General features: G+C 44.0%; 1 protein-coding gene across 5 annotated transcripts in view; it reads left to right on the top strand.

Moving 5' to 3' along the window:
• Positions 1-16,661, top strand: part of CLPTM1L (CLPTM1 like) — a 699,988-nt gene that overhangs the window by 180,671 nt on the left and 502,656 nt on the right. For all 5 annotated transcript variants that reach the window (XM_068236456.1, XM_068236455.1, XM_068236457.1 and 2 more), the window contains one exon: positions 7,474-7,568. In XM_068236456.1, coding sequence (XP_068092557.1) covers positions 7,474-7,568 — 95 coding nt within the window. The remainder of the gene's footprint in view (positions 1-7,473; positions 7,569-16,661) is intronic.

Raw genomic sequence — 16,661 nt, 5'->3', positions numbered from 1 at the left:
TCCATTTTACAGCCTCACGGTTGGCAAGTTTTTACTCAGCGGGGATGTGTGATCCCCTCTAATCTCCGCCCCCAGGAGTGGACGCAATTCTGCATTAGGCGGTTCTGGGGGAGCCACTTTGCGCCCGCGATTCTGCATTAGGCAGTCGCAGAGTGGTTTAAGAAGTACAGTGATCTACACCAAGGAAGGATAACATTTTTCCACAGTGGGACCTGTCATTAGTGCTTAAAGCAATACAGTATCTGCAGGTCCTTTTATACCTATAGTTGTGGCTGACATTAGATTCCTGACTTTAAGGCCTTTTTTCCCATGAACATCTGACAAGCCGGACGCTTGCTAGCGCTCAGCATGGGCGGCAGACAGGCCCCCCATGCATTTGTATCTTAGCACAGTGATTGCCATGCTCAGACGCAGCATGAGACTGTTTTATGCTGCATGGTAATGCCACCGCGTATCATCGCTTGACACGTGTGGCGTTAGAACCACTGCCATTCGGCTGCATTTAAATTTGCACCCAAATGGCAGTCATGGGTGGTAGACGGAAAGCTGAACTGCTTGACAAAAGTGCAGTTCAAACGTTTGTCGGAAAAAGGCTTTAAACTGGCATGCCTGGTTGCAATTACAACAGTTAGGAGATAAGGAGAGCTACAGGCCTTGTTAATTAGAAACTTCTTTCTGTACATTTTTACCTGAATACATGGTATTGAAGCTTGAACCTACCTTCTTGCTTCTCTTTTTTTAATTCCACATAACCCAGTCTCTATTCCTCCCCTCATTCTGTGCTAACCTGTGTAATTCAGGGGAGAGAGAATTGCATTGTTTGGATTTAAGAATCCTGTTAACATACCGGGAAAAAAAGAAGAAACTTCAGAAAATTGTATTCACATCTTTTCTTTGGTGCTGGGAAAATCATTCTCACATTTTCTTTTCCTCCTTGTGTTCTGGGTGCTGGTTGGAGTACACCTGAACTGAGGGGGTGTTTGCATTTTATTTATTCTTTTGTATATGTGGTGCTGTGACATATGTCAGCACCATCCTTTTTAGTTACTGCCCCCTGTGGTCCCCGTTCTACTTAGTCAAAACTTCTGACTGGTAAAGAACGTTGAATATGGTAGGGGAGGAAGTGGCAGTTCTCCTGTTAAGAACGCCCCTATCTCCGCTGACCACGCCCAATTGACCTGTCCCTCCTGCTTTAACCAGTTCACCACTAAGGGTTTTTTCCCCTTATGGACCATTTTCACCTGTCAGCGCTCCTCCCATTCATTCGCCAATAACTTTATCACTACTTATCACAACAAAATGATCTATATCTTGTTTTTTCACCACCAATTAGCCTTTCTTTTGGTGATAGGTTTTGCTAAGAAATTATTTTATTCTAAATGCATTTTAATGGGAATTATAAGAAAAAATGAAAAATAAAGCCCTTATCTACAAACATAATAGTAATATTCCCTCATGACATACATTTTAAAGTGGTCCTGAAGTGAGAACATCCCTCTGCTCTAAAAGATATACATCAGCATAATAACTTTTAAACAAATAAAAATTCATTGTTACAGCTAATACAAATCCTAAAATAAATCTGCACTGTTTCTACTTCCTGATTCATGGAAGCAGACATATTGTCAACATCATGTGCTTTCAACTGAACTTATCTGCCCACCTCTGCCATGGCAGTCATTTGACATGGGAGAGATCAAACTACAACTTTTGATTAGACACAAATGGTGTGTGTGTGTGTGTGTGTGTGGGGGGGGGGGGGGGGGTGTTAAACAGGATAAACTCTCTAAATACATACAGGATGCATTTTTTATGTCCACCTTCTGTCATGTGCAAGAGTTCAGGCTCACTTTAAAAAAGTTGATTCTCTATCGTAGCTTTGTATGTGTTTTTTTTTTATTTTATATATATATATATATATATATATATATATATATATATATATATATATATATATATATATATATATATATATATATATATATATATATAATTTATTTTTTGGTAACTAGTAAAGTGGGGGAGGTAAGGGGTTTATTTTAATTATGGATGTATTTCTTTTTATTCAATTTATTGTACTAGAGTGTAGTTTTACTATTTGGCCAGTAGATGTCCCCCCTCAGTTTATTCCTGTGTACTGTGAGCAGTACATAGGAAATAGTGTATGTTATTACATTCAGTTTCTCAATGAACACCGGCATCTCATTAAGGCCTTTTGCACACTGCACGCGATTCCGATTTAGATTCTGCTTTTTAATCAGTTTTTACATCCGATTCAGATTCCGATTTGTAGTGTGCAGGGAGCAAACTGCAAATCAGAATCTGAATCGGATGTAAAAACTGATTAAAAAGAGGAATGCAAGAGGCCTAATGCCGGTGATCATTGATCATAGGCACTTTTATCAGTGAATGGGTTCCCATTCACTGATCAGTCTACTAACGGGTAGTGATGTGAACACACCCACGGAGCGCAGCGAGGTTCATATATCTACCCCCTGGAGCTACGATAAAGTCTCCGGTGGCATAGATATACTGTCGTCGATACATTAAGTGGTTACTTATGGCCGTTAGGAAGCCGGCGGGTTACTAGCTGCCCGATCGCTGCATACAAAGTGTATAATACGCTTTGTAATGTATACAAGCGTATTATACAGGCTGCCTCCTGCCCTGGTGGTCCCAGTGATCGAGGGACCACCAGGGCAGGCTGCAGCCACCAAAGTAAGCACCCAAGCACACTGATCTTACCCCCCCTTCCCTCTGATCGCCCGCAGCACCCCTCAGACCCCCCTGTCCACCCCTCAGACCCCTGTTTACACCCAATCACCCCCCTAATCGCCCATCAATCACTCCCTGTCACTATCTGTCAGCACTATTTTTTTGATTAGGTCCTAAACTGCCCCCTGGGGGCTCCTGATCACCCCCCACACTCTCAGATCCTCCCTCTCTCCCCCCATACTGTATACATCTATCCTCCCCTGTAATCACCTGTCAGTCACCCGTCAATCACCCCCTGTCACTGCCACCCATCAGATCAGACCCTAACATGCCTCTTACGGGCATCTGATCACCCGCCTGCACCCTCAGATCGCCTGCAGACCCACCCTCAGATCACCTCCAAAGTGCATTGTTTACATCTGTTCTGCCATCTAATCACCCACTGATCACCCATCAATCACCCACTGTCACTGCTACCCATTAGATCAGACCCCTATCTGCCCCCAGGGCACCCAATCACCCGCCCACACCCTCAGAACACCCTTAGACCCCCCCCCCAGACCTCCCCCCCGTGTACTGTATACATCTATCCTCCCCTGTAATCACCTACCAATCACCGGTCAATTTTATTTTTTGTCAAAAGTTAGCGGAAATTGATTTTTATTGCTTTTTTTCACAAAGTGTCATTTTCCACTAACTAAAAAAATAAAATCTTCTATGAACTCACCTCACACCTAACGGAATACCTTGGGGTGTCTTCTTTCTAAAATGGGGTCACTTGTGGGGTTCCTATACTGCCCTGGCGTTTTAGGGGCCCTAAACCGTGAGGAGTAGTCTAGAAACCAAATGCCTCAAAATGACCTGTGAATAGGAAGTTGGGCCCCTTAGCGCACCTAGGCTACAAAAAAATGTCACACATGTGGTATCGCCGTACTCAGAAGAAGTAGTATAATGTGTTTTGGGGTGTATTTTTACACATACCCATGGTGGGTGGGAGAAATATCTCTGTAAATGGACAATTGTGTGTAAAAAAAAATAAATCAAAAAATTGTCATTTACAGAGATATTTCTCCCACCCAGCATGGGTATATGTAAAAATACACCACAAAACACATAATATTACTTCTCCTGAGTACGGCGGTACCACGTGTGGCACTTTTTTGCACCTTAACTGCGCTAAGGTGCCCAAAGTCCAATGAGTACCTTTAGGATTTCACAGGTCATTTTGAGACATTTGGTTTCAAGACTACTTCTCACGGTTTAGGGCCCCTTAAATGCCAGGGCAGTATAGGAACCCCACAAGTGACCCCATTTTAGAAAGAAGATACCCCAAGGTATTCTGTTAGGTGTATGACGAGTTCATAGAAGATTTTATTTTTTGTCACAAGTTAGCGAAAATTGATTTTTATAGTTTTTTTTTCACAAAGTGTCAATTTCCGCTAACTTCTGACGAAAAAAAAAATCCTCTATGAACTCATCATACTCCTAACAGAATACCCTGTGGTGTTGTCTTTCTAAAATGGGGTCACTTGTGGGGTTCCTAAACTGCCCTGACATTTTAGGGGCCCTAAACCGTGAGGCATAGTCTTGAAACCAAATGTCTGAAAATGACCTGTGATTTGTGGGGTGTGTTTACAGTCCATGCATTTTGGGGGGTGCTAAATTGTAAGCACCCCTGTAAAGCCTAAAGGTGCTCATTGGACTTTGGGCCCCTTAGCGCAGTTAGGGTGCAAAAAAGTGCCACACGTGGTATCGCTGTACTCAGGAGAAATAGTATAATGTGTTTTGGGGTGTATTTTTACACATATCCATGCTGGGTGGGAGAAATCTCTCTGTAAATGGACAATTGTGTTTAAAAAAAAATAAAAACATTGTCATTTACAGACATATTTCTCCCACCCAGCATGGGTATGTGTAAAAATACACCCCAAAACACATTATACTACTTCTCCTGAGTACGGCAATACCACATGTGTGGCACTTTTTTGCAGTCTAACTGCGCTAAGGGGCACGAAGTCCAATGAGCACCTTTAGGCTTTACAGGGGTGCTTACAATTTAGCACCCCCCAAAATGCCTGGACTGTAAACACACCCCACAAATGACCCCATTTTGGAAAGTAGACACTTCAAGGTATTCAGAGAGGGGCATGGTGAGTCCTTGGCAGATTTCATTTTTTTTTTTGTCACAAGTTAGCAGAAATGGAAACTTTTTTTTTTTCTGTCTCAAAGTGTCATTTTCCGCTAACTTGTGACAAAAAATAAAATCTTCCATGAACTCACCATTCCTCTCAGTGAATACTTTGGGATGTCTTCTTTCCAAAATGGGGTCATTTGGGAGGTATCTATACTATCCTGGAATTTTAGCACCTCATGAAACATGACAGGTGCTCAGAAAAGTCAGATGCTTCAAAATGGGAAAATTCACTTTTTGCACCATAGTTTGTAAACGCTATAACTTTTACCCAAACCAATAAATATACACGGATTTTTTTTTTATTTTTTTTTATCAAAGACATGTAGCACAATAAATTTGGACAAAAATATATACAGAAATTTTACTTTATTTGACAAATTCTATCACAGAAAGTTAAAAAAAATAATTTTTTTGACAAAATTCATGTCTATTTTGATGAATATAATAAAAACTAAAAATCGCAGCAGCAATCAAATAGCACCAAAAGAAATCTGTATTAGTGACAAGAAAAGGAGGGAAAATTCATTTAGATAGTAGGTTGTATGCTCGAGCAATAAACCGTTAAAGCTGCAGTGGTCTGAATGGAAAAAAGGCTCTGGTCCTTAAGGGGCGAAGACCCTCAAGTGGTTAAAAGCCTGTTTAAAAAATTAGCCACCGCATAACTTACCTACTCCGGGTTCCCATTATACAATACAATACAATACAATAACATTTCTATAGCGCTTTTCTCCCATAGGACTCAAAGCGCTTAGGCTCTCTTAGATTCAGTAATTGGTAGTAGGATGAAGTATTCACACAACAAAAGTTATATTTCTGCAAATGCCAAACTGAACAGGTGGGTTTTCAGTCTGGATTTAAACATGTCCAGTGATGGAGCTGTCCTGATCTGTTGAGGTAAGGAGTTCCAAAACGTAGGGGCAGCATGACAGAAGGCTCTGGGACCAAAAGTTTCCAAGTGGATTCTGGGTATGACTAGATTATTAGAACCTGTGGATCTGAGAATGTGAGGATTGCTACGCAGCTGCAACATTTCTTTCATGTAGCCAGGGCCCAGATTATTCAGTGATTTAAATGTCAGTAGGCCGATCTTGAATAGGACCCTCCATTCTATAGGTAGCCAGTGAAGGGAGTGCAGGACTGGCGTTATGTGGCAGTGACGGGGTTGGTTGGTTGGTTAGCAGTCTGGCAGCAGTATTCTGTATCAGCTGTTGGCGGTACAAGTTTTTTTTTGGAAGGCCAGTGTAGAGAGCATTGCAGTAGTCCAGTCGGGAGGTAATGAAGGCATGACCTAAAGTTAGTAGATCTTCTGGGGGGGGTGAGGTGCTTGATTTTTGCGATGTTCTTAAGGTGAAAATAGGATGATTTCACCACAGCAGAGATGTGAGTTCTGAAGTTTAAATCCCCATCAATTATAACTCCCAGGCTACGCACATGATCGAAGCTGCGTAGATCCGTGCCTCCTATTACCAGTGGTGAAGACTGCAAGTTAAGTTGTTTTGTTGTGATGCGCTGCCCTCGGATCAGAAGGACTTACGTTTTGTCTGCATTTAGTTTCAGCCAGTTGTCATTCATCCATTGCTGTAGTTCACGTAAGCAGGCGTTTATAGTTGGAGTTGGGTCTGTCACACCAGATTTGAAGGAAAGATATAGTTGGGTGTTGTCCGCATAGCAGTGGTATGTCAGGCCATGTTTTTGGATTAGTTTTCCAAGCGGTAACATGTAAATCGTGAAAAGCAGGGGAGAGAGGATTGAGCCCTGGGGCACCCCATACTTAAGTGGTACAGGGGTGGACAGGAAGGGCCCCATAGACACTTTGTGAGTTCTGCCACTCAAGAAGGATTGGAACCACTGAAGAACTATGCCATCAATGCCGCAGTATTCCTGTAGCCTGTTGGTCATGGTCAACTGTATCAAATATGTCATGGTCAACTGTATCAAAGGCTGCAGAAAGGTCTAGCAGTATGAGGATGGAGCCCTCTCCTCGGTCTCTTGCCATGAGCAGGTGGTTGCATATTTGGATGGAGGGCAGTTTCAGTGCTGTGGTGTTTCCTGAAGCCAGACTGGAATGGGTCATAACGGTTATCTTGTAGGATTGTGGCTTCTAGCTGGAGGTATACAGCTTTTTTCTAATAGCTTACCCAGAAAGGGAAGGTTAGAGACAGGTCTGTAGCTGGTCATTGCATCTGGGTCCAGGGAGGGTTTTTTGAGGAGAGGCCTGATGATCGCTTCCTTCAGCTCTCCCATTCCTCCGCAGTGTCCTCTCATACACCAGCATCTTCACAGCAGTGGCGCTGACCCGGAAGTACTTCATGCTTACTTTCGGGTCAGCATCATTGCTGTGAAGATGGTGGCATTTACAAAGGATACTGCGGCGGAACAGGAGAGCTGACAGGAGGGAAGAGGCAGCGATAGGAGTTAATCGGTGGCAAACTTTTAAAAATGAAGGCTGACAAATTTATTTTCTTTTAAACAATGACAATTGCTTTGATCCTCTGTCTGTTACTTTCTTATAAAATGGTAATGTACATGGCATTGCTTTTGACTAAGTGTTTTTATTTTCACAGGGTTTTCAGAAAAAGATGCAGATGAAGTGAAGGGGATTTTTGTGGACACCAATCTTTATTTTCTAGCACTCACATTCTTTGTTGCTGCATTTCATGTAAGTTGAAAGTTCTTGCTAAGTGCTTTATTTTACAATAGTTTTAACATTGGTGTATTATGCACAGAGGTGCTTGGCATAGTACCAGACCTGTTTTGTATATGCTTCATCTTATTGCCTGAGGAAGTAGATCACTCCTGCGAAATGCGTTGTATTTTATTGGAGTATGTAAATAAATTGTATTGCTGAAATTTGATCTGCATTTTCTTATGTCTGTCCAAAGGAGGGAAGTCCACCACTACCTCCTCATTTTTAAACGTTTTAGATCTTTTTGTCTTTCTGGCGCGTCTGTATGCATAATATGTTATTATGTACTAAGTGCAGAATAGTTTAAGCTATCAAGAAATTCAAATAAGTCCTGATAGCAGAGTCCAAAATCTGTTGGTAATGTCAGCTTTCTAATACTTACTGTAAGTGGCAGCAACATAGGAGAAAAGTAATTTATGGCTCATTTTACTCTGGAAGAAATGAATGCTCTGCTCCGTCATCTGCTAGGAGACTGTTAGATGGCGATCGCTGCTAGGAAACTGTTAGATGGAAGGAAGCGATCCACTGACAGCCGATCATGCTGATTGGCTGGCGGGGGGAGGGAGGAGGTAAGACAAAAATATAAAAAAAAATACACATTTAATTAAATAAAAAAGAAATGCATATTTGTGTAAAAAAAAAAAAAAAAAAAACATCCTGGGAGCGATCAGACCACACCAACAGAAAGCTCTGGTGGTGGGCAGAAAAGGAAGGGGGGGGGGGGGGGGTAGAGGTAATCATTTTCCGCTAAGCTGTACGACCCTGCAGCGAGGCCTTAAAGCTGCAGTGGCTTGTAAAAAATGGCCTGATCACTAGGGGGGTTTAAGCCCCTGGTCCTTAAGTGGTTAAGGAACACTTGAAATATTGAAGACAATTTTGAAGTCGTTCAATTTTCAGGCCAGCTTTTGAAAATGATCAAAGGCTGAACAGGCAGGACAATACATAAAGGGCTTGTACATAAAGTGTATTTTAAAGAGGAACTGTAAGCTCAAAACCATCTCCTTGCCAACAGTTAGCCTATACCCACTTTATGGGGGAAAACCCAGTATTTTCTGATATAAATACATCATTTTGCTGGTATGTCACCTTTAATGGCTAGGCCATGCCCCCTCAAGAGTTACATCCGCGGATGACTTAATTAGCCTTGTACGCACTGCCTTCTGGGTAGTGATGTCACTAAAAGCTTTCTTGCAGTTAGGGGGATAAAAAAACTGTTGTCCTCCCGTCATCAAGGCAGGACGTGTGCACGAGGCACTGAGGGAGAAGTTGTTCCTGCAGCCCCAGCTGTGATCTTCCTCTGTGCCCCTGACATTTTGCTGGCACTCAGTTACTTTGCAGAGATCAGTGTGTTTACTCTGTCACAGCGAAGTCCTTTGGTCAGACACTCCTCCTGCAGCCCTGTGTCTGTAGTGTCTCTGCCCCCAGTCTGCCTGCAGGTCCGGTGAACTCGTGTGATGTTCAGGCAGGCAGAGCTACAGGGCTGCAGGAAGAGTGTGCTGACAAGAGGACTTGTCACAGTGTGAAGACGCACGCTGCTTATCTGCAGGTCTGAGGAAAAAAGGTTAAAGGCTATCAGATCTGTAATGAGGAGGGGAGGGATGGGGAGTGAGGGCTAACAATGCTGAAAAACTATCAGATCTCAGGCTTGTATTTTCCCTCTCCTGTTTGTTACCCCTTTGCAATCATTTCTCTTTTGTGTTTGTTTTGTTAGCATGTCCCTCCACAAAGATTGCCTCGTTCTGCACCCTTCCCCCTCTCCTGCTGTGCACTTGCAGTCGGATTGCCCCAGGCTGCTCCTCTCTCTGCACTGACTGTTTCTCCAGGTTAACCTTCCTGGCGGTAACCTTTTTTTTTGCTAGCTGCGTCAGCACACCGATCGCCGCCGCCCCACGCTCGCTCGCAACTATCCGTCGCGCCGCGCCCCCCCCCCCCCCCCGACCCTGTGCGCTGTCTGGGCAATCAGTGCCAGGCAGCGCTGAGGGGGCGGATCGGGACTCCCAATGACGTCAGTGACGTCATCCCGCCCCGTCGCCATGAACGGGATTTCCTGATCGGAGGTCGCCGAAGGCGATCAAAGCGGGCGGGGGGATGCGGCCCTGGGCTCGCTACATGATTTAAAAAAAAAAAATGCTGCGCTGCCTCCTGGCGGAATTCATTAGACCGCCAGGAGGGTTAATTTGAGTGGTCAGAACAGAAAAGGCAGAAACAAAATTAGGAGAGTGAGCAGACACAGCCTGGCAGTGACCCTATCACCCTGCAGAGTTTGTGAGTATACTATAGCAGGCATACAGTGCTTTGCTGTAATGACAGGTAAATAGGAGCTACGTTATGACTCAATAACAGACTGCTTCACACACAAAATACATATTGCTAGATTATTATTTATATATACTGTATATTTTATTTATGCTATATATGTAATAGACTGGATGAGTCGGACTCCTTTATTTAGGTAAAGTTCACCTCCACTTCGGAGGTTTCACATTAAAATAAGCTCAATGCTCTGCTTTATCCTGTTTTGAGACAGCTACCTTCCAGAGCGGACATGCTAAAATGGCGCCAGAAAACCTGATAGTAGAATATTAGTAAATTTACCGATATTCTACTATTACAGTTAAAATGATTATAGTAAAATATCGGAAAAACATATGATATTTTATTGTAGCTAAACATAACCATTTTCTCACACTAAACCCTCCGACTACCGATCTCTAAGCTTAAAGGGAAGGTTCACGCTGCTAAAAAAAAAAAAACACTGCACTCACCTGGGGCTTCTTCCAGCTCCTGGCAGTCGATCGGTGCCCTCGGCGCAGCTCCTCTCCCTCCGGGCATCCATTGATGAAGAAGCCGACCTCGCCAGGTCGGCTTCCAGGTCGGCTTCTGTGCGCTCAACGGTGGGGGGGTCACGTGGTGTAGAGACGTCATCGGGTCTCTACTGCGCAGGTGCAGAACTACTGCGCCTGCGCAGTAGAGACCCGATGACATCACTTACACCACGTGACCCGCGCAGTGGAACGCACATGACACCGACCCGGAAGCCGACCTGGCGAGGTCGGCTTCTTCACCGCTGGACGCCCGGAGGGAGAGGAGCTGCGCCGAGGGCACCGATCGACTGCCAGGAGCTGGAAGAAACCCCAGGTGAGTGCATTTTTATTTTTTTTAGCAGCGCGGATCTTCCCTTTAACCACCCACCCCACGGCTAACAGAGATGGGGCCACTGCTATAAAATATGTATACCTCGGGCTTCCAGCAGCCCCCTCCAGCCTGATCACACTCATGCTGTCCTCTTCTACCTCTCCGTTCACATGCAACTGGCCGCGGAAAATCCTCTAGTCCGGGCCAATCGGCACATACACAGTCCGGCCATGTGCGCTCCCCTGTGCCGGGAGTGTTCTGCGTCTGTGCAGGCGCAGAATGCTCCATGCTATGTGAACAAGGCAGGAGCGTGCGCACGGCTGGGTCGCGCATGTGAAGTTGGCCCCGGACTGGAGGACTTTCAGTGGCCAATTGCTGGCGAATGGAGAGGGAGAAGAGGATGGCATGGGAGCAATCAGGTTGGAGGGGGCTGCTGGAAGCCTCAGGCATGTATATTTTATTCTAAATAGTTTGTCTTTGGTTGCCTTTAACCCCCACCGCCAATCGCTGCAACAAAAATGCAATATTTCAGGCGCCACCATAGACACCCATTGTAATATTGGCATTGCAGGTAAATTTGGGCACCTGATAAACAATATCAGGCACCGCGGGTGCCCAAATTTCCCTGCAATGCCGGTATTTCAGTGGGTGCCTATGACGGCACGCAAAAAATTCCGGCGCTAGCTGGAGCCCAAATTTTCCATTACCCTCGCCCCAGGCTAATGCTAAGTACACACTTGAGGTAAAAGTCTTTGGAAAAGGCAAGATCTCTGACCAATTTTACCCCCTTCCATGTAGTATGAGAGCCATACTCTACACAGTCTATTCTATTGAGCTGAACTCCTCATCAGATAAAATCTTTGCAAGATGCTGCACACAAAGCTGCCCGTACACACTCAAAAGATCAGTATCTGCAAAAGATCTGATGTGCAGATGATTGTCCGTTAAACAAGGTGTGTATGAGATCAGCAGATATCAGAATATGAATGCATTTTGCAGGAACTGATCTTTTACGGATACTGATCTGTTGCATGTGTACAGCATCTTTGCGTAGGGGGTAAAATTGGTCTGTAATCTTGCCTTTTCCAAGGACTTTTATCTCAAGTGTGTACGTAGCATAAGGCTCCTTGCACACTAAGGGCTTGATTCTCTAAACCGTGATAACTCCTATCTAGCATTTTTGCACGCGTTTCCACGTGCAATCGCGAATTTCCATGCGCATTTGCTCAAGGAAATTCGCAGTTGCGTGCAGAAACGTGAAAACGTGCGCAAAAACAGCTCGGGTGTGATATGAGTTATCAAGATTTAGTGAATCAAACCCTATGTATGCTGTATTATGATAGAATACAAAAAGTTACATCACAACTTAGACATATGGGCCCCCATGCTATTCACTTTTTCACCTGCTTTATCTCCTAGGAGAACATTTTTATCTTCTCTTTAAAATACATTTTAATAACTTTACAATTGAAAAAGTACCCAAAAGTTGGTGAAAAGGTACTATCAAATTTATTTTGAGTATTTGATTGCTGGCTGGTGAGTTAAAAAGCATTTTATGACAAGTTGTAAAAATATCACCTAGGTAAAAACTCGGGAGAAAAAGTGAATTGCATGTGGGCCATGATGCGTTGCAATGCACACAGTATAACTAAAGGTATGCTTATGCTTCACTGTCACTAAAGCAGTGCTTTATCCAGACAAACCAAGGCATGGCAATGTACACAGTGTGCTAGCCCCCTTGGAATATCATGGCATCACATTGGGATGCCATGATATTGTGTGTCACATTGCATAAAGTGTGCAAGGAGCCTAACTAACAGAACATAGCCTACAGTAAAAACATTGGACCTGATAAATCTATAAGTCATGAAACCAAAAACTACAACTTCTGGTATATTTGTTGCATGTGGATGCAGAACAGACAGTACCCATTCACCTCTCGGATGCGCTTACTGTTTCCATTCTGCATCCACTCAAGCGTGAACCGGCCCTTAGGATCCATTCGGTTATGGTCTGCTAAACTGACTTTTTCTTTTACTGTACCAGGGCTGTGGAGTCAGTACAAAAATCTTCCGACGACTTATTTTATCAAACCACTGACTCCGAATCCAGGTACCCAAAATTCCTCCCACTACTTAGTCTCATTTTTACAAAAGCTATGGATTTGGTTTCAAAATCATCCAATTCAGACTCCAACTCCTCACTTTATTGAAACCACTGACTTTGACTCCACAGCCCTGGTATGAAGCAGGCCTTAAAGGGAATATCTGAGCAAATTGAAAAAAAAAAAATCTACTTACCCGGGGCTTCCTCTAGCCTCTTGCAGCTGACATGTCCCTTGCAGAACTACTGCCTCTGCGCAGTACACACCAGATAACGTGGACTTGTTTGACAGTGGCGCTCACGCAGGCGCAGTAGAGGATGATATCGCAAGGTTGGCCACTGCAGCAGAGGGGACCGGGAGCCAGCGGCTGAGAGTGGATCTGCGGTGTGGGACATGTCGGCTGCAAAGGGCTGGAGGAAGCACCCGGGTAAGTAGATTTTTTTTTTCAATTTGCTCGGACATTCCCTTTAAGACGAGTGGGCGAATGTGAAGTCCAGCTTCTACATGAAGCGGTAAGGGGCATAAGCTTGGCTATGTCGTCATGCTCCAGCCTTTGTCCAACAAGGGCTACCATGCCAAATTAGGTATTGCTATTATGGCCAAAAAATGCAATAAAAACTACCTACCTAAATCCACCAAGGGTTAAAATGCTAAAATGCTGTCAGTGCTCAGTTGTGTTGCATATCTGCTCACTGCCCATATAATTCTAAGGGGCTGTTTACAGTACTGTGTTGTAACTGATCATGTTATTGTAATTTGCCAATACAATCCTATGGGCCTGTTAACAGTACTGCGTTGTAACTGATCATGTTGTTCTAACTGGCTGCATGCAGGCTTTGTTATAAAGTCTATGGCCAGTCTCCATTGCAGTTCACACTTATTGTAACATAAAAATCCGCCAAGGCTTAACATGCCAATTTTGCCAAAACATGCCAATTTTGACAAAAAAGTGCCCTAAAAACAGAGATATAAACAAACAAACAAAACCACTTCTGACATGGTAACATCAGAGCCGGGACAAGGTCCTCCAGCATCCAAGGCTGAGACACCAAAGTGCGACCCTCCATCCCTCCCACCCCAGCTGTCACACACTGATTGCTATTAGACTAAGAGGCACCGCAGGGCCGGATCAGCTAAAAATAGCGCTAATAGATTTGGGTGCGGCTATATTTCTAATGTTAATTATCGTTTTTGTAAATTTACACTCAATTTTGCATATGTTTGGGCGCAAGTGCCTAACATCGATATTTTACGTAAATCGATAAAGTAAACTCGGTAATATTCCTAATTGTGTTGTGGAATCGGTAATATCGGTAATTTAAAGTTTATGATAATATATCAGACCGAATAACATAACGCTAAATAAAGAAAAACTATGTCAGTCATAACGATAACTTAAAAAGTCTTTTGGTGTAATAACGGTAAATGAACATGTTTAATGATGGAATGTAAGCAAATTCTGTCCAAATACATATAATTTTGTAATTACGAAAATATAACATTCACTGTACAGATGTAATGCCGATATTTGACATTTCTATTTACGATAATATATAAAGTATTTACGATAATTTAGGGTTAGACACCATCAGGGGGGTGTTTAGGGTTAGGCACCACCAGGGGAGTTTTAGGGTAAGGCACTATCAGGGGGTGGTTAGGGTTAGGCACCACCAGGGGAGTTTTAGGGTTAGGCACCACCAGGGGGGGGTGGTTAGGGTTAGGCAGCACCAGGGGGTGGTTAGGGTTAGGCAGCACCAGGGGTGTGGTTAGGGTTAGGCAGTACCAGGAAGGTGGTTAGGGTTAGGCACCACCAGGGGACTTTTAAGGTGAGGCACCACCAGGGGGGTGGTTAGGGTTAGGCACCAATAGGTGGGTCTAGGGGTTAGGGATAGGTACAGGGAGGGTTCTGTGTCAGAGTAGGGTTAGGTACATTTAGGGTTAGCCACCACCATGGGGGTTAGGCACCACCAGGGGGGTGGTTACGGTTAGGCACCACCAAGGGAGGTTTCTGTGTGAGAGTAGGGTTGGGTTAAGCTGTGTTATTGAATTACATTACGATATTTAACGTTATTATATTTTCGTTTTCATCTCACATCAGTTTTATACCTGTAATAATAATCAGAATTATCGATTTTACATTACAAATACCGTTAAATTATCGATTTTTCTAAATTACGATATTTTTCTTTTCCCGATAAATCGTCCCTAAATTTGACCGCGACTTTTTCAAATGTACGCCCCCAGGGCCCCCAACACCCTAATCTCTAGTTATCTGGCTTGTAGTCACTTCCATGTATCTACTTTTCTTATTTCTTTCTGCTTCAAACACAATTAGGAATGACAGCTGAATGAATTGTGCGTCCCCTTCTACACTGCGCCCTGAGGCTGGAGCCTCTCTGCCTCGGCCCTGCCCTGGGTAACATTTTCTGGCTCACCATGCTAGTAAACAGTTTTCGAACTGTCTAATGCCTGTTACACACCATGCAATTTCCTGTCAGATAAACTGGTTGAATCGATTGTTTCCAACAGGTTCGTCTGTTGTTTTTTAATCGATTTTGTATAGAAGTGATCAGAAAATCAATTAGAAAAACAATCGAAAATCAGATTAGACCTGTTGGAAATAATCAATTCAACCCGTCTATCAGACAGAAAATTGCATGTTGTGTACCAGGCATAATACTGGGAATACACGGTGCGTTTCCGCGGCTCGATTATGCCACCCAGTCGATTACCCGCTCGACCCCGCGGGCGATTCTCTTATCTTCTGCTCATTTTTCTGATCTTTTTCCATTGTCCAGCCCGCGGTATCGAACGTGGAATCGATCGGGTGATCGAACATGTTGGAAATTATCAATCGAGCCATCTAAATGGCTCATTCGAGCGGTACAAACGTACCGTGTATTCGCAAGCATTAGATGGGGCAGGTATTTGCTTTTTGCAGATTCAGTGGGGAGCATTGAAACAGAAACTTTCTACGCTCCACCCTCTAGGCTGAAACTTGATGCAGTCCAGAAACTGTGAGCGCAATAAAAATAGCGTAGGAGATCTGGGCGCAGCTGGTGCCACCATAGGCCGTAATAGGAATTGCAGCTATAGCTGTGCTCAGTCAGTGATCTGGGTGCTGTGAGATGACGGATCACAAATCACTGCAAAAACCAGGGCTGTGGAGTTGGAGTCGGAGTCGGGGCAATTTTGGGCACCCGGAGTCGGAGTTGGAGTCGGAGTCGTTGATTTCATAAACTGAGGAGGCGGGAGTCGGAGTCAGATGATTTTTGTACAAAATCCACAGCCCTGTTAAGTATTAGACTAAGGAGTCGGAGTCGTAGCCATTTTGGGTACCCGGAGTCGGAGTTGGAGTCGGAGTCATGGTTTCATAAACTGAGGAGTCTGAGTCGGAAGATTTTTGTACCGACTCCACAGCCCTGGCAAGAACACTGTAATTCGGCTGCCAGCAATAGCTGGAAGCCGAATGACATCATTCCCCGGTATCCATGGCGGCCTGGAGGGGGAATAGTTAGTAACGCCGTCAGGACTTGTGCAGGAGCAGGGTAAGCCATTTATCGGCTTTACCCTGTGCCCAAATCTCACGCCTGCAATGTTATAGGTACGCCAGAAACAGACCTGATCTGCTTTTACTCTGCTTTCTCCTCTGTTCCCCGTTTATCACAGTAAACCACGATTTTTCCATTCATTTACCCTGCTGCAATTACTGTACTAAAACTGCTTTACAACAACCATTCAATTGTGTTTGTATATACAGACAAACCACTTTTAACGTTCTTGAGCTAGTTCTCTAACTGAATGTCTCTTCACACATGCATTTGGCG

This window comes from Hyperolius riggenbachi, chromosome 5 (assembly GCF_040937935.1).
Source record: "Hyperolius riggenbachi isolate aHypRig1 chromosome 5, aHypRig1.pri, whole genome shotgun sequence".
Classification (NCBI taxonomy): Eukaryota; Metazoa; Chordata; class Amphibia; order Anura; family Hyperoliidae; genus Hyperolius; species Hyperolius riggenbachi.
This window is presented reverse-complemented; position numbering and strand designations above follow the sequence as displayed.